This window comes from Meriones unguiculatus, chromosome 2, assembly GCF_030254825.1.
Source record: "Meriones unguiculatus strain TT.TT164.6M chromosome 2, Bangor_MerUng_6.1, whole genome shotgun sequence".
NCBI lineage: Eukaryota > Metazoa > Chordata > Mammalia > Rodentia > Muridae > Meriones > Meriones unguiculatus.
In genome coordinates this window covers 8,923,670-8,945,420 of record NC_083350.1, presented here as the reverse complement: position 1 = coordinate 8,945,420, position 21,751 = coordinate 8,923,670, and the positions used below count along the sequence as shown (strand labels likewise).

At 50.3% G+C, this 21,751-nt stretch overlaps 1 protein-coding gene across 2 annotated transcripts; it reads right to left on the bottom strand.

Moving 5' to 3' along the window:
- Nucleotides 1-402: 402 nt before the first annotated feature.
- Sall3 (spalt like transcription factor 3) lies at nucleotides 403-18,009 on the bottom strand. 2 transcript variants are annotated; one of them, XM_021662791.2, is made up of 4 exons: nucleotides 17,869-18,009; nucleotides 3,644-6,529; nucleotides 3,087-3,427; nucleotides 403-1,733 (listed from the first exon to the last, which is right to left on the bottom strand). In XM_021662791.2, the coding sequence occupies exons 1-4, from the start codon at nucleotides 17,948-17,950 to the stop codon at nucleotides 1,302-1,304; spliced, it is 3,741 nt and encodes a 1,246-aa protein (XP_021518466.2). In that variant the 5' UTR covers nucleotides 17,951-18,009; the 3' UTR covers nucleotides 403-1,301. The 2 variants fall into 2 exon arrangements, with proteins under 2 accessions (XP_021518466.2, XP_021518464.2); XM_021662789.2 differs by having other exon boundaries at nucleotides 3,087-6,529.
- Nucleotides 18,010-21,751: the final 3,742 nt, after the last annotated feature.

Sequence of the window (21,751 nt, the reverse complement as noted above, 5' to 3'; positions counted from 1 at the left end):
GTGAAATCACCCTTGCTCAACGCTCACTCTGTTGTTTCCTTGCCTTTTCTGTGTCACGGGACTAAGATTAATTTGTCAAAGTTTTGTTAGGGTGCTCACAGTTTTTCAACGGGTTTTGTAGAAAAGTTAAATAAATCATGTTAATTTAAGAAATGGCAGGCCTTATTTTATTGAGGTGCTGACAAGTCTTGGTGGCTTTTCTGCTTAAACAGCATAGATTTCTCATGTTCGACTTTAAGACAAAACAATAAATTGTGACATGATTTTTTTCTCCATTTTCTTTAAACCGAAGTACGAGTTATAAAATACTTTACATCTTTTTTAAATTTTCAAATTATAGACAAACCTCCCTAATACAAAATACTAAAAGTGCAATTGTATAAATTAAGATTTGCAACCACATTATACAAACATTGCCTCTTTATTATACAGCTTTGATAATGTGAAATATTTACTCACAACTGTGTATAATGCCGTGAATCATCTTACGGTGATGGTTGTCTGTAACTTGTTCCCAGCCGACTGTGGGGCTACAGACCAAACTAGAGAACAATTGTTCACATAGCAGCTACAAACATTTAAATTAAAGGGGGGGGGGTGTTACTGACAGGTACTTGCACACAAAAAGCATGCTATCTTTCCCAATAGAACGTCACAATTTTGCCTGCATTGAATTAATCCACTTATTTATAATAAAGCAAATCTTGCTTTAAAAAAAAAATCACATAGCCAGATGTATTCTGTGATTCAAAATCTTCATTTTAAGGTTGGGCTGTTTTATTGTCTGTTACCCGCATAATCTTAACATAAATACTATAGACGAAGAGACTGTCGTAATACACAGCATTTGGAGCACTGAACTGCTTCTTCAAGAGGAAGGGTCCCTAAAACAGAGTTCAAGTGTCTACAGAATTTGAACAAAACCATCGAATGCAGCTCACTGGATTACCACAGGGGACCTTGTTCCCCCACATGACAGGGTCACTCGGTTTTAGGAGAAATGAAGTAGATATGGTCTCAGCTCTTTTCGGTTCCTAAGGCCGTTTTCCAAGCACATAAGCTTTTGTCTGTAATTTATTTAAAAGGCTGCAGAGTTCTTAAGAACAGTCAAACCCACTGCTGAAGGAAGTACCGTGCGGCCCTCCCCAGGCCACCTAACAGCAGCCACGTGGTGCACATATTTTCTGTCATGGGTAAAAGATTAATGAGAGTCTGGGCATGTGGGGTCCAAAGCCGGACGCTCCATCAGTGAGGAGCGGACTCGGGGCAGAAGAGGAGGATGGAGTCTTAAGGGTATCAGGCTAGTTTATTCCAATCTCCTTGTTCTCCTCAATGAACCTCGTGAATGGCCGGCTGGCTGCCGTCTCTGAACTTGCTTTGTCCAAGCTGACAGTGGGTGGACTACTGCCAGTGCGTGTCTTGTCCACCCCACCAGCCATGGCACCCAAAGGCGGGATGGCACCGCCACCTAGACTTACTGGGAGCTGAGGGATGCCTCCATTCTGGATGACAGAAATCTCATTGTTCTTCATGGCCAGCCCGTTGGTGATGGCAGCCGCATACTGGTTCCAAAAGCTCGGGTCAACATTCATTGCCCGAGCTGCCAAGTCCTTCTGGAACATCTCAGAGAACTTCAGAGCGTCCCCGCCGAGCAGGGCCATGGGGTTTTCCACAGACAGGCGGCGGCCACGCCTCGCAGGCGCGTTGTTCCACATGTGGGTGCCCATGTGTACCTGCGGGAGACACAGAGAGACAAGCCGAGAGTGAGGGCGCCTGGCACTGCGAGGCAGCCATGTCTTGCTTTCAGTGTCTCAAGTTATCCACATTCTAAGCCTTAGCCCGGGGTCAACTGAACGCAGTTAGGTGGAACCCAGCACCCTGTACTATACGCACAGTGTTTCATTCTGTGAATATAAAAAGCAAAACCAGCGCATAAGTGAACAAACTTGTTAGACACCAACATACACACCCATCAAGAAAAACCCCACAAGACCACTGGAGACTAGACACTACTGCTACGAGGGCTTTAAGGATAAAGGCACTTGTTCACCGCTTCATTCATTCCCCACCTCAGTGTGCGCATGTGGGGGTCAGAGGACACCGCTGGTGCTGCTCCTCAAGCGTGGTTCTCCCCTCCCCCAGATTCTTACTGGCTGGAACTCGCCAACGAGACTAGGCTCAGCTATCTCCCCAGCTCACTTTCAAAATTTTAAAAGGTCTCAAACTTGAAGTCTTCAACTCTCCCTCTCTCTTGCTTCCTCTCGAACAGGAAAAAAACTTGCACTAAGATCCTCCTGGGCCGCCCAGAGCAACAGGGTCCTCAGGAGACTCCTGTTCGGTCTGTGCTGGCTCAGCACAGAGCCTCGGGTATTGACCGCTGGCTTTCTCTGGAGAGGCTTCCGAGGCCTGGGCAGGCAGTGTCTGCTTGGCTAAGGCCAGCAGCATCTGCAGCACCTGCCGGCAGCCGGTCTTCAGAGAACACTTAGCTGCCCTTGGTCTTAAGCAGGGACACAACAGACCCTCCGTTTCCTCCAGGCTTCAGGTGTGTGTGTGGGGAGGGGGCTTCTCATCCTGTGTTCCTTCCGGGGGCCCTGTCTGCAGTCACATGGACGTTAGAACATTCTAGACCTCACAGGGCAAATCAAATCTTTGTGTTGTATGCTAACCCTTAAGGGCCAAGTTGATTTTGTTGACGGATTCAAGAGGTTTGTGTCTTCGGCCTGAGGGCCAAGCATCTATCATGACCCTAGGCCTGGAGCAGGCCAGTACTATCAGAGGAGCATGTAGACGTATGCTCGCTCCGGTAGAACATGGATCCCTGCTTCCCTTCCTGCTGTTTAATGGGCTGCATATCTTCTGAGTACATGCACACGCATGCGCACTATTCATACACACAGGTATATACACATGCACATACTACAAACACTCACACTGTGTATGTACGAACAACTCACTCCACAAGTCTCTATAGGACATACACATGAGGGTGAAGACAGAACCTCTGCAGGCAGCCTAGAGAAGGGGTGCCGGGGCCGTCCACAGGTGCCAGCGGCTTGGCCGCCGCCTCCGACCTGTGACCCTCTTACCTTGAGGTTGCCCTTGGTGGTGAAGGCCCTGCCGCAGATGGTGCAGCCGAAGGGCTTCTCCCCAGTGTGGGTGCGCTCATGGATCTGCAGGGCACTGGCTGAGGAGAAGGTCTTCCCACAGGACTGACAGTTGTGCTGCTTGGGTGTCCGGCGCGGTGGGGGTGCCAGCATGGGTGCCAGGCCCGGGCTCATCACTGTCTGGGGCCCAGTAGGGACCTGGACCCCGGCTGGTAGGGCTGGGCCCTCACCCAATGCGATGGCCTTGCTGTGACCGTTCACTTCCATTTTGATCATGGTGGGCGCGGGGCTGGAGGTCAGGCTGGGTGTGCTGTGGCTGGGACCTAGAGTAAAGTTGGGGTCAAACACCTGAGAAGGCAGCTCTCTCAACTTGTGTGTCAGTAAGTGCTGCTTTAAGTTACCCATAGTGGAGCAGCCTCGCCTGCAGACCGTGCAGACAAATGGCCGCTCCTTGGTATGGCTGCGGTAGTGGATTTCCAGCGCGCTTTTGCAAGCAAAAGGCTTGCCACAGACACCACACACAGTGCTTGCACACTTACCCCGCTCTCTGCTCAGGAACAGCAGGCTGAAGGGGGCCTCCTCCTTGATGAGTGGCCGGCCGGGATGGCCCGCTGTCAGGTCCAGGGCACCTCCGTTTCCTGGGCCGGGGGGTGGGCTGTCCAGCCTTTCAGTCTTCAGTGGGATCTCCTGTGGGTCCTCCTGATGGCCGAGACCCGGAGACTTGGAACGGAAGCTCTCACCGTTGCTGTGAGCAGGCGACAGGGCCTGGGAGGAGGAGGACTCTGACAGGGCAGGGCTGCCGGCACTGCGGCTCTCCAGGTCACCCACCGCGGAGGAGGAGTCATTGCTCAAGTGGTCGCTTTCCCCAGACCCGTTTTCCACTGATTTCAAGCCGGCCAGCTGCTGGCAGTTCATGACTGAGTCGATCATTTTCATCTGATTCTCCAGGGCGGCGATGCTGGAGATGACCGATGGGGGCGAGGGTGGACAGGACCCCGAGTAGGAAAGGAGTGGTTTGGAGGAGTCACTGGCAGTGTCCTTCGGCTCCTCCTCCTCCATGGAGTTCTCATCAATGTCATCATCAAAGCTGCTGAGGGTCTCTGCAGTCTTCTCGTCAAAGGGCAGTTCGGCATCCATGGCCTGGAGGCCCTCAGGCAGCGGCGTGTTTGGGATCTGCCCGCCCATGTGCATCCGGATGTGCTGCTGCAGCACCACAGCGTTCGTGAACTTCTTCTGGCAGATGGGGCAGGAGTGCTGCACTCGGAGCGGGGGCTTTGCGCGGTGCACCCCAAAGTGCGTCTTCAGGTTGCCCTTGGTGGTGAAGGCGCGGCCACAGATCTTGCACTTGAAGGGCCTCTCCCCCGTGTGCGTCCTGTAGTGCATCTTCAGTGCGCTCTGGCAGCTCAGCACACGGTGGCAGATGACACACTGATTGGGGTCGGTCATCTTCTTGTCAATGTTCTCCACCAGCTGCTGCAGTTTTGAGGTCTCTGACGTTTGCATAGAGTCAAGCAGCCCGCCGAAAGGAAACTGGGCCTTGAACTGGTCAGAGACGGCCGGAAGGCCAGGGCTGCCAAGGCTCGTGCAGGCGCTGTCTGTGACGGTGGTGGCAGCCGAAGTGGGCAATCCACTCACCTGCCCGCCCACCACAGGAGCGTCCCCTGTCCTAGTGCTGGAACAGGGCAGGCTGACTGGCTCTGCTTTAGTGAGTGGAGGCCCACCAAGGAGCGCCTGGGGCGACTCGGGCCTCACCATGATACCGGACTCAGTATTGTTGAGGCCAGGAGAGAGAGAGGTGCATTCGCTGGATGCTGGAGAGGGCCTCTGAGGGGAACGGCTGACAGGAGTAATGCTAGGGGAGTCGGCGTAGCTGTGGTTGCCAGGGACAGTAGGGGGTAGCTGCAGCCCTACTGATGTGGGCACAGTGGGCAGCACTGGCTTGCTGTCCAGCCAGGTGGTCACGGGCTTCTCTGGGGGCAGGGACATGCCGTAGGGAATCCCGGAGCAGGTGGGCACGTTGTCGAGGTACTCGGGGACAGGGTAGGGGTTCATCTGGATGTGGGGGTACTTCTCCTTGTGCCTCTGGAAGTGGACCTTCAGGTTGCCCTTGGTGGAGAAGCGGTTCCCGCAGATGTTGCACTTGAAGGGCCGCTCCCCTGTGTGGGAGCGCAGGTGGATCTGCAGGGCGCTGTCGCTGCCGAAGACCTTGGCACAGAACCTGCACTTGTGCTTAAAGAAAGGGTCCTCGGCACTGGCCTTGGGCTCGAACACTGACACATTGGGGGGTTTGCCCTTGCGGTGCTTCATAAGGGCCGACAGGGGGTCCAGGGCATTGGCTGTGGCAGCAATGCTAACCAGCGGGTTGGGGAAGATGACGCTGCTGGACGAAGTCTGAGGTAGCAGAGGGTTTGGCAGATTGGAGGCTGAGCTGAGGAGGGGTCCGGGGCCCAGGGCAGGGGGTGTAGATGCATTTTGGGGCTGCACCGAGTTGCCCACTGTGCTGGGTGCTGCGGCCACAGCCCCTGGAGCCGGGCCAGTGCTGCAGGCTGGGTGTGCCCCAGATTCGGCCGGGCCAGTACCGGTGCTGCCGGGAGTGCTTGTGCCAGATGCAGGCTGCGACAGGTGCTGGGGGCCATCGAAGGCTGCGGGCAGGGTGGAGCCTGAGCCGGCAGAGGCGGCGGCGGGCCCGGCGGAGAGCTGGAGGGCCGCGTGCGGAGCCAGGCCCTGGAGCTGCACGGCGGCCGTGCCCGGGGCGCTGGCCGAGGGCTTTAGCGGAGGCCCAGGCTGCCGGCTCATCAGGGCCACCTGGCTGCGGATCTGCTCGATGAGCTGCAGCTGGTGGATCTGCTGCTGCTGCAGCGCCACCAGCTGCTCCAGGATCATGGGGATAGCCACAGCGCCCACGCTGCCACCGGCGCCCGCGGTGCCGCCGGCGCGCGCCCCCTGAGAGAACTGTGCCACGGCCACCTTGGTGCTCAGCAGCGTCTCCAGCGTCACGTTGGTACTCGGCATGCTGAAGGCCGCAGGCTCCGGCTGCGGCGGCAGTGCTGGTGGCGGTGGGGCCACACCCGGGCCCGGGGGGCCCTTGTCTGCAGATGCCTCCACGTCCATGGGCTCGGCCTCCTTCGTCGCGGCCTTCACCTCGCTGCCTTCCGAGGGCGCCACCTCCTCAGCCGCCTCACTCTCAGCGCGGTCGCTGGGCGAGCTGGCAGGAGAAGGTTCTGGAAAGTCCTCGGAGGGCGGCGCCGGCTCATCTTCGTGCACGATCAGCACCGGCGGGTTCTTGGTGCAGGCCTTCTTGTGCTGCAGGAAGTCCGCCCACTTGAAGAACTCTGCGCAGCACTTCTCGCACACGCTGGTTTCCTCGCCGCCGCTCCTGCTCTCGCTGCCGCTGTCCGCGTCCTCCGCTCCGTCCCCCGGGACGCCTAGGAAACCAAGAGATTACATCAGCCGGGCTCCGCCAGACAGCCGCCCTCCATTTCAAAATTTTGCACATCGGTAAAATCAATATTTTTTATTTTGTACAAATTACCCCACTTCAACATTTCTGACGTCTCAGCGTGTGTGTTCTATGACTCTTTCTAGCTAGCTAATCATTTTCTTAGCACAATCCATCAAATTATGAGGCTCTATCAATTGTGGATACTGCTTCTTAATGAAATTCCATAGAACACATCGATTTCCAATGCCTTCATACAATCCGCAGCCGCCCTGTCTGTCGGGTACAAAGCCAGCCTTCGACGGGCTCATTAGGATTCCCCTTTACCATCGGGCTTCCTCATTTCCAACAAAATTAGAGACGCCTCAGCCAGAGTTCACTTAACATCGCCGAGCTAATCCTTAACCTTCCCCACACACCCGCACCTGACAGGACGCCTGCGCGGTGTGGGCCGGGAGCATGGATTTATCATTTCTAAGCCCACAGAATCTTTTGAATCAATGGGCATTCACTTCATGTAGGAAATTTAGGCTAAATACTATGATTTGTGAATATAACAAAGAAACTATATGCACTCCTTAAGATCCCAATTGTGTCCTCTTCCCTTCTTTTTCGGAAGGCAGAGGCCTCTGCATTTTAGGATTTGCCATGTGACTATCAATATACTCTAGGCCTAAAATGTTTAGTACAATTAATCGGCTCTGTCAGATGCAATATTCTTTGGCAAAATGAACTTAAAATTACATGTTATTGTGATTAGCCAATAGAGTTCAGTGGTTTGCTAACAAACTAGGAATTATATATTTAAGGTTCATTGATGTTGACATGTTTAACATGAGAATGTTGTAGTCAGACACACTTTTTGTACCTATTTTCATCTATTCTCATAGAAAGACTTAGCAAATTATATGCTTGCACCATCGTGGAAAAGCCTCTAATTGGTTACACATGTTTAATTACTGTTGTAGGCAGCTACTTCCTCTGTCTCCCCTAACCCTCTTGTGCCGAATAACAACCGTGTTTAATGAACAACTCTAATTCACACCTGATCAAATAAATAGCTGGACGGGAAGGAGAAATCGACACCGAGTGACACTTCCAGCTCTGGATTTTTGGGTCACAGTGGTGGGGTGTGGTGCCCACGGCCGCCTGGGTTTGCATGCCAGCCTAGGTGCCACTGTTGTTGTTTCTGTCACCTTGCAAATAGAGTGACAGCAGCAGATCGGCTGAACAGAGCAAAGGTCACGGCAAGTCAGCTCTTTGTGAAGTGTGCAAAGTTGAGAACAAAACAACTCTAGCCCCATCCTGAAAGGGCACTGGTGTTCCAACACCAGCACGTGGACTTGCCAAAAAAGTCTCTAACAATTTTTTAACAATTTTTTTGGGGGGGTTGGGGAGGTTAATTCAGCCCCATATTGAGCAGAATATTTTTCTTTTTTTGGTCCAGGAAATTTTGTCCAGGAAACTCCCACTCCTTCTCTGGAAAATAAAATAAAAAAATATATAAATATTTTTTTTCTGTGGCTGGTCCATTGCTTTCCATGAGGCCATTATTTCCAGGTAATTTATACATGCCTTTAAAAATTATTAGCAGCATTCAATTAGCATTTTCTTAACTGGCTAAGCCATTTGAAGGGGAAAGAACTTAGAGCTGCAGCCCATAAACCCCATAGACTTTTAAACTAAACTCAGTGCGAAGATCAGGCTGCTGCAGTCAGGCTCATTACTGCGTGGGGGAAGGAAGGTAATAGGTATCTGTAATGAGGTTGAGGGTAGCTAGGAGCAAAGACACAACCGATTTATACAGCAGATAGGCACATTAGCAAAGCAAATACTTCATGCTCAACTTTCCCAAATGTATGCAAAACTAACTGCAAACCTGCTTAAGGTTATGGGACAGGAATTCGGGGAAGGTTAGAATTTTTTAATCATTCAATAGAAACAAACAACGAGCTCTTCAAAATTCCAGTAGCTTAATTTAAAAAAAATATAACCAATTGTCAATATTTTTAATTTATGATTTTTTTAATTAATTACATGTTCCTCAAAACCATATATATACATCGTACACATTATGTTTACACACACCTAAGTGACATTAAAGAGCTCATTTGCATTAAGCAGTAAAATAGACGCACAGAAATAACTTAGCAGAAGCTGGCTATGAGAAGTTGCTTTCCAACATGTAAAGCTATGATATAAAAACTATAATTTTAGTACTTTCTAAAAAAGAAAATGCCAACAAATTAAAAATTGCTAGTGCCTTGAAATATTATCTACATGCACCTCCTTGAAGGAGATAAAAATGTCAGTGTGTGCAAGACTGAAGGTGTAGACACCTTAAGTATCAAAACCAAAAGTGTCTTTCTGAAAGAATACATTTTCTTTATATTAGGTGTGCACTAGGAAGAATTCATTCAGAACGCGCTTAAAGGTGGGTTGACTTTGAGATCATTTAGAGCGCACTCAGTGTGGTAAGAATTAACTGCAGTACTGTAAGTTATGCCTTCACAAATGAACATTTCCCAGATTTTCCTGTAACAAAGTGCAGCACTGTGACACAGAGACCCCACGCTTTTCAAAGGGGTCTCAAGCCAAACAATTCTCTATTTACCTTAAAGATTTGCATTTTTACACCCCCATTAGTTTTTTTTTTTTCATGTGTTAAGTGTTTTTAGGGTTCACTTCCAAAGGCATTGAAGCTGAGAAAGGATCCCTCAGGTTAATTTCATTTTTTTTTCTCCATTTCGAGGGCTGCTAAATTAAAATGTTTCTTAGCTGTACAAAGTGTGCATGGAATGTTTGAACGTGTTCTACCAAATAATGTCATTTTGTTTAATGCAATCTTAAGTGACAATTAGCTCAACATAAGATATTTTGTTCAAAGTAAAATGATCTTCCACCTATACTCCTTCCAAATTGAAGGAGGAAATTGTAAGGAAAAGGCACTCTGACCCTTTGGACCTGTTAACAGTTCTTTATGTTAATGAGCCTAAGGAAACAAGCCTGGCAACAATTTGCTCATGAGCCAGGCTTCATCATGAATTTCACTTTTGGCAAAAGAGTGATCTTAAAAACTACAGTTGGGGGGGAGGATTCTTCAATATGATTTGCATTTTTTATCTGGGGCAAATAAATGAGAATTGCCACTTCACATTTCTGCTGGGGTCTGTTTAAAGTGCCAGTGACACAGGCCCTTCCGTCTCACGCTCAAGCAAGAGCTGTGCTTTCTAAATTTGAGTATAACTAGATCTCTTTTATAGAAGTTGGAGATAAGCAGAAATTTATTAAGATAAGCACAAATACAAATAAAAGACTAATGTTCCCTCTGTGGAGCTGAACTTGTCTGTATTTGAAATGTTTTTAAGCAACAAAATACCTTTTAACCGAACTGACGGCCAGGGATCTGAACATAGCATGCTTTCCTAAGGACAGGACTCTTTGGAGTCACTGATCACACGTGCTGACCTCTGATGCATTCTGCAGAGTGTGAGAGAAATTAAATTACAACCTGCTTTTGACTACAGGCATGTATCACAGTGTCTATGTGTGAAGTTGAAAACAAGTTATTATTTGTTCTCCACAGAAGAAAGCCCAGATGGATGCCCTGGCTGCACTTTATAATTTTATCACATTGCTGCTAATATCCTTTAACTCTGCCATCTTTTAAAGCCAGGATTATATTATTTAACCATGTTTCACTTAAGCTTACATTCTGAAATGGCCACCATGCTGAAAAGTAATAGATATTAGCCTACTGGTCAATTTTGCTTAAAATGTTTACCTTATTGGTAATGGGAATCAGGGAGGTACACTCTTCAAAAGGACAACGGAAAGAAATTTATTAACAATTCAAGTTTTTAATTCTCATTCTTTTTTTTTCCTTTTTTTTGAGGAGATTTTTTTTTTTAAATTAGCATTCTAATCATTCTCATTTCTGTCAAAGTAATTTTTATTTTTGCCTACTGGTTGGTGAACAACTAAGAGATGAAACTGACTAGGCAGGGATTAGGCAGGCATTTTATATTATGTTACTATAAAGGTTGCATACACCCATACATTATGGGGAGAAAATGCCAGTTGACCAACTAATTCATCTGCGTGATAGATGTCTCTCCTAGAAGGGCCTTTCTCCTCCTAGCTGGCAGACCAGCTGGTGATGGCGGCTACCAGGTCAAGATAACTACCAAAAGGACCACACAGTCCTCACTACCCTGGGAAACCAGTTATCTGCACTGAGAAGACTAAAAAATAAATTTGGGATTGATTTATGTCACCCCAGCACTTAGGGTTTCTAACTCCATCTTGAGCAAGAGTCCTGTTTGTGGCTAGCAGAGGAGAAGGAGAAGGCCCGCAGTCGCTCAGAAAAAAAAAAAAAAAAAAAAAACAACACAAGGCAGCCAGCTTCAGGGCACTCATTTTAAGAGCACATGCGTTTTTGTACTCGCTGATGAAATAGCATGTTTAATAAAAGTCTGCCGATTGTCGGCACATTCTCACCTACCACAGCCTCTCTGACTCTCTCAGCTTTCTCTCCTGGTTAGTTTTGAAAAATGACACCATGCTTTCTGTCTCCTAGAACATGATCTTTTTCGAGGCACAAGTGAAAAACATTGCAATGTATAAAGATATTTGAGACTCCGTGTTTCTCTATACAAATATTTATGCATAGTTCTTAGCAAGGCTTATTTTTGCTTTCTCTTTTCAAAAGTGTAAAGAATTTTACCCATTAAAAAGCAGTAGTAAACTTGCTGACTTCGGGTTCCCTTTATTTTGCTACACTTTCATTACATAGTTTTAATTCATTACAATTAACAAAGGGAGAAGGCAGGCTTGTTTAGTGTTGAGAGAGGCATGTTAAACTTCCCCTCTTTAACTAGTAGCTTTAAAATGCCAGGTGGGTCTTCCGGAGAGAAAACCCCACTTTTCCCTTTGTCTTTCCATCTCTTAAAAATGTAGCAAGCATTTCTCAAGTTTTCTCAAACTCTTTGGAGACACTTATTTTCTTGCAAATTAATTCTTTTTAACTCCTTATGATAGCTTTGAATCCCATAAAGAAAGATGAATTATCGCCACACTGAGCCCAAGCTGTGTCACAGGAGGAGACAAATAGAGACCCCCACTGTGTTTAACAATGTAGAAGAAATTCCAGGCGCAAAAGAAAAATTTCTGCCCTTCTACCCCAGACCTGGCAGCCTGTGCTCAGAGTTGAACGGTGGAGGGCAGTATTGCTATGCTCGGCGAGGCACTGACCCACAGGCTCCCTCTTAGTCAGTGGCCTACATCACAAATTTGTTAAGTCACGACCACCTGTGGCACAGGCCCCAGGCGTCTTCTGTTTAAACTGGTTGGGTTTTGATCTGTGCGGTGAAGCTCCAGGGCCAGAGACACTGTCCCTTTATGGGACACAAAGCTGAGGTGGCAGGGCACACACAGTCACTTTGATAGAAAGATGTTTGTTGCACTTCAAGGCTTGCACAATCGGCCTTTCATCCAGCTGTCACGCTAGACTCAAGCTCACATCACGATTCGTGCTTCACAAAAACCACAGACCTGAGACATGTCAGCAGAAGCCAGAAATTCTGATCATAATTTGATGAGGGTGGTTCAAATACAGAGATCTCCACAATTTGAAGAAAAGAACTCCACATCATTTTATGACATGCCTCCTAGAAAGTGTCCACTGGAGGGAAATCCACTATCAGAGCGCCTACGAACTCTTCCGGGGAGGGTGGAGGGGAGAGATTTAGTGAGCAAGCAAAGTGGGTTTGGTACAGAAATGCCTACACTGAAATAGCTCTAGCCACACCGCAACTAGGAAAGAGGCTGAGATCACCTGTAGGCCCTGGCTTCAGGCACCTGGGCTGGCGAGTAAGTCATTTCCACCGCCGGTCATTACCTCACCGTACGGTTTCACTTCTACGGGAGAAATTTGCATACAAGCAGAAAGTCATACTGGAAAAGCCACCACCCACCCCATGGTGCCAGCGACTCTCCATGTGTACAAATTACACAAGACTATTATCAAACAGCTCCGTCTGAGGCCACTCTGAGGACCCGCAATGCTGAGGAATGAGGACAAAGTGGCCTGGCACCTGCAGGGTTAATTAAACCGTTCAAGATGTAATGGCTACACAAAAGCAAGCCAGTTTCTCTTCTTCCAAGAGCTATAAACACTTGTGCTGCACTGGATGGCATTTGATAAGCGTGTACTGCCCGGAACAAACTCATGGGATCCCTGGTTAACGCTCGGACTCCGAGTTTACACTTAAAGGGCTGGTGGTGAGCCCTGTTGCCAAGGTCAACAGCACAGATGCACTAATTGTATTATGAGCTTGACATCTAGTGGACGCCTCTGGCAGGGCAAAGCAGGCAAAGGTTAAGTCAGCAAGGCTTGCCACAGCACTCCTAAAGACTCACCTTCAGGGAGAGTGCGCAAGCCGGCCAGCATTCTGCTACCCACCTTTCCTAGGGTCTCACACTTGGGAACGGTTCCACGCCTTACTATGAAGTCACTATGCTTGCAAAGAATGCGAAGGGGACGGAGCCTCCTAGAGCACACCCAGCTAGGCTAGAGGTGAGAGAAAAGGTCCACCCTCAGACGGGAACACACGTGGGTGGGGACCATCAGCTCCCTTTGGTGGCCAGAACCCCTTTCCTTTAATTAAGAAACAAATCAATCTTGGTCACGATCATAAAGGTCATCCCATTATTTTGTTAAAAACGGCATTTTTCACTTTCTGGAGCTTGACTCGCCTTGTTTGTTTGGCAGCCACACAGCGGAGCACATCTTAAATCATAACTGTATTGAAATCGCAAGAGAAAAAACCCAAGGCACCTTAATGACAGTTTAATTAAAACAATTACCAAAATTTGGTTTCCACATAGGTTGTCTATGAAATGTGCAGCAACCTAACACACACTAATTACAGAAGGGCCCTGCCAACAGGAGAACTAGCTCACATCCTCTTGATATTGTCTAAGATTCACTGCTCTTTCTTATACTGGCAACTAGTCAAGAAATCACGCAGAAAAAGAAAAGCCAATAAAACAGTAAAGAAAAAGAGAAAAAAGAGAAACTCTTTTTTATCATATTATTTTTAAAAAACGACACTCGAAACTGGGTTGCTGTATTAAAAGATGGTGAGAAATCGCATTAGCAGCTTAAAAGATTTTTTAATTTACTTACACAAGACCTTGTGCCAATACTTACACATACGAATGTTAAATTCCAACTGTTGGCTACTTCACAGAACCGAAATCTTAGCTCTGTTTGTTGTATTCCCCATCCCCAAAGAAAATGCTCTCAAGGCCACCAGGAGATGGACAGTAAGGCAGAAAATGAAATCTGACCCACTTTTGTTTGTTTTCAACCACCATTCTGGATACAAAGAAATAATCAGCTTGCTAAGTAATTCCTGCTGCTTCTCCCTCCATACCTTTCCCTCCGTCTGAACACATCTGAAAAACCTGGATTAGGCATAGGCTTTGAAAAGTTCAGAATACTCTTCTAAAATTCCCTAACTCTTGTCTCACAATCAGCTCTCTTTAAGGTGGAATTAATTGGCACCCATTTTGGGAGCATGCATTTTTAAACAGGTTAAGTTTTTGAGCGTTATTTTAAAAAGAAATGTTTGCAAATTCTTCCTCCCCCTCCCCCCCCTCCACTTACTTTCTACCTTTCATGTTTCAGAGAAAACAATCTGCCAGTGGATGTAAGAAAGTGGCTTCTGTATTGTCCCTTTTGGTATGCTGAATGTAAATGCGAGTACTTGGGGGGGGGGGCTGGAGGCAAACCCTGCATATACAGATAAAAGAAAGAAAGGTCTCTTCACTGAGCACTGGTGGCTTTCTCTCTCTCAACTTAAACAGTCTGAATTCCACTGGTTAGCTCTTAGGTTGAAGACCCAACACATTTGAAAGAAATTTTAAGGTAGCCATATACTGTAAATTGGTAGGAAAGAAAAGCACCGTGAAGTAATTCGTTGCCCACAAAGAAGACACATCCTCAAAAACTGTTTTAAATTACAATATTCTTTTGTTCTTTCTCAAAGACAGACTTTCCCAGGACAGAGACGTGTATCTTTAGGAACTGTTTTTCTCTTTCTTTGGCCAACACACGGTTGCAGTGTCTTTAAAGTTCTTGGTGGGGCTGAAGTGTGGCACGGTCCCTGGAAGTTTTAATTAGTTTTTTCTTAGAACAAAAATCTTCAGCTGGCTCAGAGGATGTCACCATTGGTGGCACAGATCTAACTGAAGCCCAAAGCTGAATCACATTGTTTTCTAAAATGGGAAACATTCATGAACAAACAATTTAAAACCACAGTTTCTATTTGGGATTTAGGTCTCAGTAACTTAAAATAAAATTTTATCACAGGGCAACTCCAGAACTTTCCATAAGGCAGAGTTGCTTGTTTTCATTCAGATTTGTCAATTCATTCCTTCAGTGCTAAGGTCAGGAGAGAACCAAAGCTATTGTTGCATTTTTTTTTTCTTCATTGTTTGTCTAAAAACCAAGTCCTGAAAAATAAAACATAAAAATATATGGCTTCTCCTAGAAATCAACATGACTTACGTCTCTTTGCCCTCTACTAGTCTCATTTTTTAAAACATATGGTATCTGTTCTGTGTGGTATTAACAAAAGCCTTCAATTTTCCTGCAGAGATGGACCTAGTGCTTTAATTAACATGTCACACCCAAAGTGATACAAAGGAATCATTTACTTCATTTCCAAAACACTGTGCTCTTAGCCCACTTATAACTCCATGCAGCACATATTTGTTGCCGCTGCATGTAATAATAATAATAATAATAATAATAATAATAAAGATTTAAAATGACAACGGAGTAATTTAGTTTACACAAGCATTCACCTTAAAAAAAACACACACACACAACAACTACTTTTCTCGTTTCTCTTAGAGTTAAGACAGCATGAGCATTCCTTGACTTCCTGGGGAACAGAGAATCTTTGATGCTCCAGGAGCAACCTGCTTCAGAACAATTACACCAGAAGTTTGCCCGAAGTCTTCTTCAGACCCGAGGGGCGCATACAGCCTGAGTAGGGCTCAGCCTCAGACAGGCTATTTTTGGCCTGTTGCAAAATATGATGAGGAACTGTGGCAACCTCGGGATCAGAAGTCTGAATGGCTGTAGAAAACACAGCCTGGATGAAAACGCCACTCCCGAAAGGATGGAAAACCTGGACATGGGAGTCTCGAGATAAACTCGAGCAGCGAGCAGAATTCAAAGGAGAACTCGTAAATAATTGACTATCTGGGGTTTTCAACACTGTCGGGGTTATATATCCTCCGACGTGTTTACACGATTAACTTTACCACACTCACATTTCTGAAGCGAAATTAAAAATGAACAACAGTGCCTCAGCTTGTTAATTGTTAAATACACGAGGGTTTACTCTATTAATTAAAATATGCTTTAATAAAAGGAGACATTGCACATTTTGATAAAGACCCTACAAAGCAGAGAAGTATTTACACTGTTGCATTTTAGGGCGGCTGTGAAAGCGGATTTTGAGCTATTCAGGAGCCGTAATAATGAAGCTTTAAAATTCCTCACTGGGATGCAGTGTAGTTCTTTTGAGGGAAAGACTGTCTTTCTCATTCGGCAGAAATAAATCCATTCATTTGATCATGTAGTCATTGAGGGTAATACAAAACAACCCAAGTGTGAGAAATTCTATGTGAAGAAGTAAACAAAACAAAAAAAAATCCATTTCCATGACAAAAAGATTCTTTGTCCCTAATCTCCCCAACATATGCAAGCGTTTCTTTTTAGCATATCGCCTGTTCTAATCTTGGCTGACTTGGCTGCAGAGTTGCGGGTCCCTCACCTCATGGCAACAAAAAGACCCAACGAGTCCCATTTGATTTAATTCATTCCAGGGCTGCTGTGGGCATTTTCTCACTTTCTACTGCGACGTGCTTAGTCAAACTTTACCGCTGTGCGTTAAACCCTTAAATTCCGTCTGTCTCTTAGGGTTTTGAGACTGGGTTGTGTGTGTGTGTGTTTTAAAGATGGTATCGTTTTCATAGTTAAAAGATTATTTAGAATATGCCTCTAAACAATTAACAACACGTTGCTCATAAAAGTTGGCTTTTAAGGAGTAAATGATTCCACCTCGAACTAGTTGGGGGAGCTCCGTGTCATACGCGGCCGCTCCTTCTCGGCCTCCTTGCCGGCGCCCCGGTGACCCTGGCAAGGGGCGCCAGTTTTGGAAACTGGCGCCCGGGGCTCACGGATTCGGGGTGTCAGAAACTTTAGGGTGCTAAACTTCAACTCTACCACACTGGCATCTTCCCCAGCGTCTCACGTCGATAATGCCTGCCCTGCACTTTTGGATGGTGGAGGAGGAAGTTCCTACCAGCGAAGTCACTGCGAGGTGCCTCGAGCGCCCGATTTCGGTGCATCCAAAAGAGTGCGAAAAGGCCGAAGGGAAAACCTGCAATCCGCCAGAAACGTGCCGAGGCCTCACCGCACGCACGCACTAGCCCCGAAAGAAACAGCTGTGCTCGCGCCCCACAATTCCCCAGTCGGCCATTAAGCAAAGGCCAAGAGACATTTACTTCCCACTGCTTCCGAAAGGGATGATTGGATTTGTCAACGCTCTGGGACACCGCGGGGTTCGCGGCCCAAGGGTCAGCGGAGGCGGCCTGCGGACGGTATCAGGGACAGGCGACAGACACTGGGATCACCGGGGTGGCCCTGGGGCCCCGGCGGGCTCCGGGCGAGCCCCGGCCGGGCAGCAGGGCGCGCGACGCCGAACAAAGCTGGCCAGGCGGCGGCTTCCAGGGCCCGCGTCCGGCGGTAGGGGAGCCCCGGACCCGTTCCCCGCCGCCGCCCCCTCCCGGGGGTCAGCTCTGAGCGAGATCGGGGTCCGGGCGCCTTCTGGAGGCTCCGGGCCCACCCAAGCGGCTTGCGGGCGGGCGCAGAGAGCTGGAGCAGCGCGGAGTCGGCAGCGCGGACCCCCGCTCCCGCCCGCTCCCCGCGAGCGGCCCTCAGCCGCCGGCCCAGTCGGCCCGGATCGGTCCCGGAGCCAGCCCGACCGCAGCACCCCAGTTCCGAGCAGCGGAGCCAAGTTTACTTGGCCCCGCAACTCTTCTCGGCGCCCGCGCGCTTCGGCGGAGACCCAGTCCGGGTTGGTCAGCCCGGCCGAGGGGCTGGACTCGCAGCCACACCGGCTCGCGGGAGCGGGCCAACTTTCTCCTACTCCGGGACGCGAGCGGCCGCTCCCACCGCCCGCGCATCCCAACCTGGGTGGGCGCCCGGGAACTCCGGGCCACCCCGTGGTCCCCGGCCCTCACCGTGCTCGGCAGCCCCGTCCTGCGGCGGCAGCTCCTCGTCCGACTTGAGGTGCTGGGGCTTGGCCTGCTTGCGCCGAGACATGCTGCTAGCGGCGCTCCGGCCCCGCGCGGGGCAGCGGCATCAGCGGGGCGGCCGGCGGGGACAGCGCGGGGCGGGCGCGGGGCGCGGGGCGCGGGGCGCGGGGCGCGGGGCGGCGGCGGCGGCTACGCGGGCCGCGCATGGGGCTGAGCAATTAGGCTGGTGAATAATGCATGGCCATTAGCGGAGGGCCGCGCCGATTGGCCGGCCTCCAGCGGACTCCGGCGGCCTATGCAAATGAGGCCGCTCCGGCAATTAGCGGCCGCGCCGGCGAGGAGGGGCCGCGGCGCCTGCGGACCCGGGTGCGCGCCGCCCCGCGCAGCTCACATCGCGGGCCCCGCCGCCCGGGCTCCGGCGCCCTCCGCGCGCTCCTCCGGCGCCCGGCCGCGGCCTCGGCGGCCCGGGGTGCGGCTGCCCCTCCGCGCCGCGCAGCCGGCAAACTTTGGCGGCGTCCGCGCGGCGCCGTCTCCGCCGGCGCGCCGGGCTCGCCCCTTTATAGAGTGTCTGCGCCGTCGCCCGCGCGCCCCCCCCGCCGCCGCCGCCGCCGCGGGGCGGCCCCTCCCGGAGCGGGCGGCCGCGGGCAGGGCTCCGGCCCGCCGCCTTTGTCTCGCCCGGGCCGCTCGGCCGCCGCGCCGCCCGCCCGCGCTCCCGGCCGGCCGGCCGCCGTCGCTCGTCGCCAGCGGGTCGCCGCCGCCGCTCCGCTCGCCCGGCCCGCTCCGGCTCGGGTGGCCCCGTCTCCGGACTTTTTTTCCCCGGCTCTCGTGTCTACTTGGCGGGCTCCTCCGGCGGCCCGCCGGGCTCGGGGGCTCGCGGCCGGAGAGGAGTGCGCACGCTGCGCTGGCGGGACTTCGGCAAGACCAACTTTCCGGTTCGGAAGCGGCGCGGGCTGCGCGGCTCCTCCCCTCCCTGCGTCCTCCTCCCCTCTGCTGTCCCCCGTCCTCCTCCCCCACCCCCTTCCCCGGTCCCCACCGACTCCCGAGCGCCTGCCCCGCCCGCTGCCACCACCAGGGCCTCCGCGGCTCCGCGCCCGCCCGCCGGGGCCTCCCCACCGCGGCTGGCTTATTAAGTCCAGGGGAGGGAGGGGACGGAGGGGCCCCGGCTTCGCCCCCACCCCCGCCCCGACCCCGTCCCCGTTCCCGCTGCTCCTGTGGCCCCAGCGCCTACTGTCCGGGCCTGCGGAGTGGGAACGCGAGTGCGACTCAAAGTTCCAAGTCCACGAAAGTCCGGCGAACCGGCCTCGTGGTGTCCGGGTTTCGGGGGTAAGGCGGGGGCCAGGTGAGGGGGTGGCGAATGTCGACGCCAGCTGGCACCCTTGGCCAGCTGTCGCGGCGCGCTCCCCGCACCCCCGCCCGCGGTCGCGCGAACGCGGCCTCTCTCCCGCGCGCTCCCCCGCGCGCTCTCCCGCCACACCGAGCACCCGCACCCGCGTGCGTCCTCCATCCCGGAGCTGCTGCCAGGATGTGCCCTAGGCCTCGCTCCAGGGCCCTTCTCCCTAGCGAGCACTTTTTGTGGTTTTTCCCCCATTCTTAAATTTCTTGGTTTTGCCCGTGCAAGTGGCCAAGTGTGCGAAGCTTTGGCTCACACGGCCTCCCGGAGTTTGCCCTGGTTTCTTTTGTGGTAGAGAGTGGCAAAGCAGACTGTGACCCTTCAGCCCCAATGCCCAGCGACCTGCGAGCTTCCCGCAGGGCTGGGCGAATGGACTCTACTGACGGAACCCCTGCCCCCTCCCCAGGACCCGCCTGTGTAACTCTCCAGGCTCTCGGAAAGCTGGCTCTCGGTTCCCACAGCGCATTCTCCCGCGCGCAGCTAGGTCTAAGTTCCACGAAGCAACCGCTCTGGGCTCCGGGAAGAGCGCGAGAGAACTGTGCGAGGAAGGACGCGCACAGGTCGGAGCCGCCTCCAAACAGCCCCGAGAGCCACTTAGGAAAAAAAAATCCTTAAGGTTGGTTTGTTTTTCCTTTTGGTGGAGGGTGTACTTATGTAAGTGATAAAAAAAAAAATTAAAGAAAAGCAAATAAAAGACGTTCGAAACTTGGAGTTCTGTTTTAACACGCGCTGACACTGGTGCACGCGGACGGCGCGTCACGGTTAAGTTATGGGGGCTGGATGCGTGTCGCTGTGATCCCGCCGTGAAGTTCTGAAGGGCTGCAGAGCTTGACGGGACGGACACAAGTGCCTGGTGCCGAGGTAACCAAAAGTTTACAGCTAGGACTTTGGGGCTATTGGAGCAGGACTTTTACCAAAGGGGTGAGGAGAGAAAAAATGAAAGTGTTGTTTTGGAGGGAAGGTGTGATGCTTGAAATGAAAAAAAAAAAATTGCAAAATTTATAGGACCATTAAAAGTTTGAGAGAAGTTGCAGCGACTTGGCGAGAAGATCGTCGTTTAGGAAACTCAGGTCATCTGTGTCCAGCCACAGGCTAAAGGTGCACTGTCTTTTATGATCTGCTGTGCCCTCCCTCTCTTCCTCCCTCCCTTTCTCCCTTTCTTTTTTTCCTTCCTTCTTTCCTTCCTGTCTTCCTCCCTCCCTCCGTTTTGGGGACACTTTAAGGGAGAATCAAAAACGGGTTTCCACGATGTCTGAAGTCTTTCAGGGATCCCGCTGGATCCCACAAACCACCTGGTCCCCTGACTCTTCATTGGGTCACTTTAAGCCGCTCTCAACCCTTTTCTTGTTGCTTGAGGCCCTCTTCCATCCTCTTCCCGCCCACCCCTCCTGATCTGTAGCAAGCCAGCATGCTCGCCCCAGGTCTTCCTTCTCAGTGTAACTGTTTAATTGGGAGACTTGCAGTGCATTTTCTATGAGGTGTGATTCTGGGGAGGATCTTCCTAGTCTCTCCAATGAAAGCGAATCCCGCCCTAGCCCTTGTGAAAGTAACTAGCCCTCAGATTCCTGAAGTGTGGCGCGATCGGTAGGTGTTGAGTGGAAAGGTGAAGCAGGTGAAGGTCAGGCAGAAGTGGACATTGCTCGTCCATCTCTCCTGCTAGCCCGAATGGGGGCCTGGGGCTGAGGTCGCCACCGTGGTCTGCTGTGGCGGGGTGATTGAGAAGCCGGCCTGAGCTGCAGCCTACCTGACTCCCTTGGGGCTGGCTTCTCTGGAATTTCGTTGAGAGGAAAGAACAAGAAGGCGGCACATACAACAGAAACCTATGCAGATTCCCTCCTCCGTGGATCCCACAATGCCCCTTTCAAAGATTCAGACCAAGGAGAGGATTTTTTTTAAGTAAAATTGGAAAACCTAAGCATGTTCCTTCCTGCTTCCCTATTCTCTCCCTCCCTTGCTTCCTTATGCTTATATGGGAAACCTTTAATGGTTCTTATCCAGTGTGGCAAATTTCAGTGAAAGAGTTTGCATCTGAAGCTTTACTCAAAACAGTATATTGCAAAGTGACAATGTGTTGTGGAGTATTTTCACAGATGAGGCAAGAAGCAGGCTCTCTGGCTCTGCCCAGCTCATTACATAGAAGAGGTACAGGCTTCCCTGTAGTTAGGCAACAGAACATGCACACTTATCACATGACCGCTGTCTATTAAAATATTGCAATACCTAAGCACTATTGCAAAAACAAAAGTTGCTCTTCCTCCCTATAATTAAATCTAATTTGTTAATTGTCTCTCCTCTTGCAATGTTGTTTTCATCTTAAGAGGTGACACGTTATTATTTTGTCTGCTTAATGATATTATTTACAAATTAATACTGTATATTTTACATTAATGGAACATATAATTAGGTGTTTGAATTAATTTGTATCATTTCTTCAGATAAAACAGAAAGCCTGTCTGCAAGATTGACTTGACAAGGGGA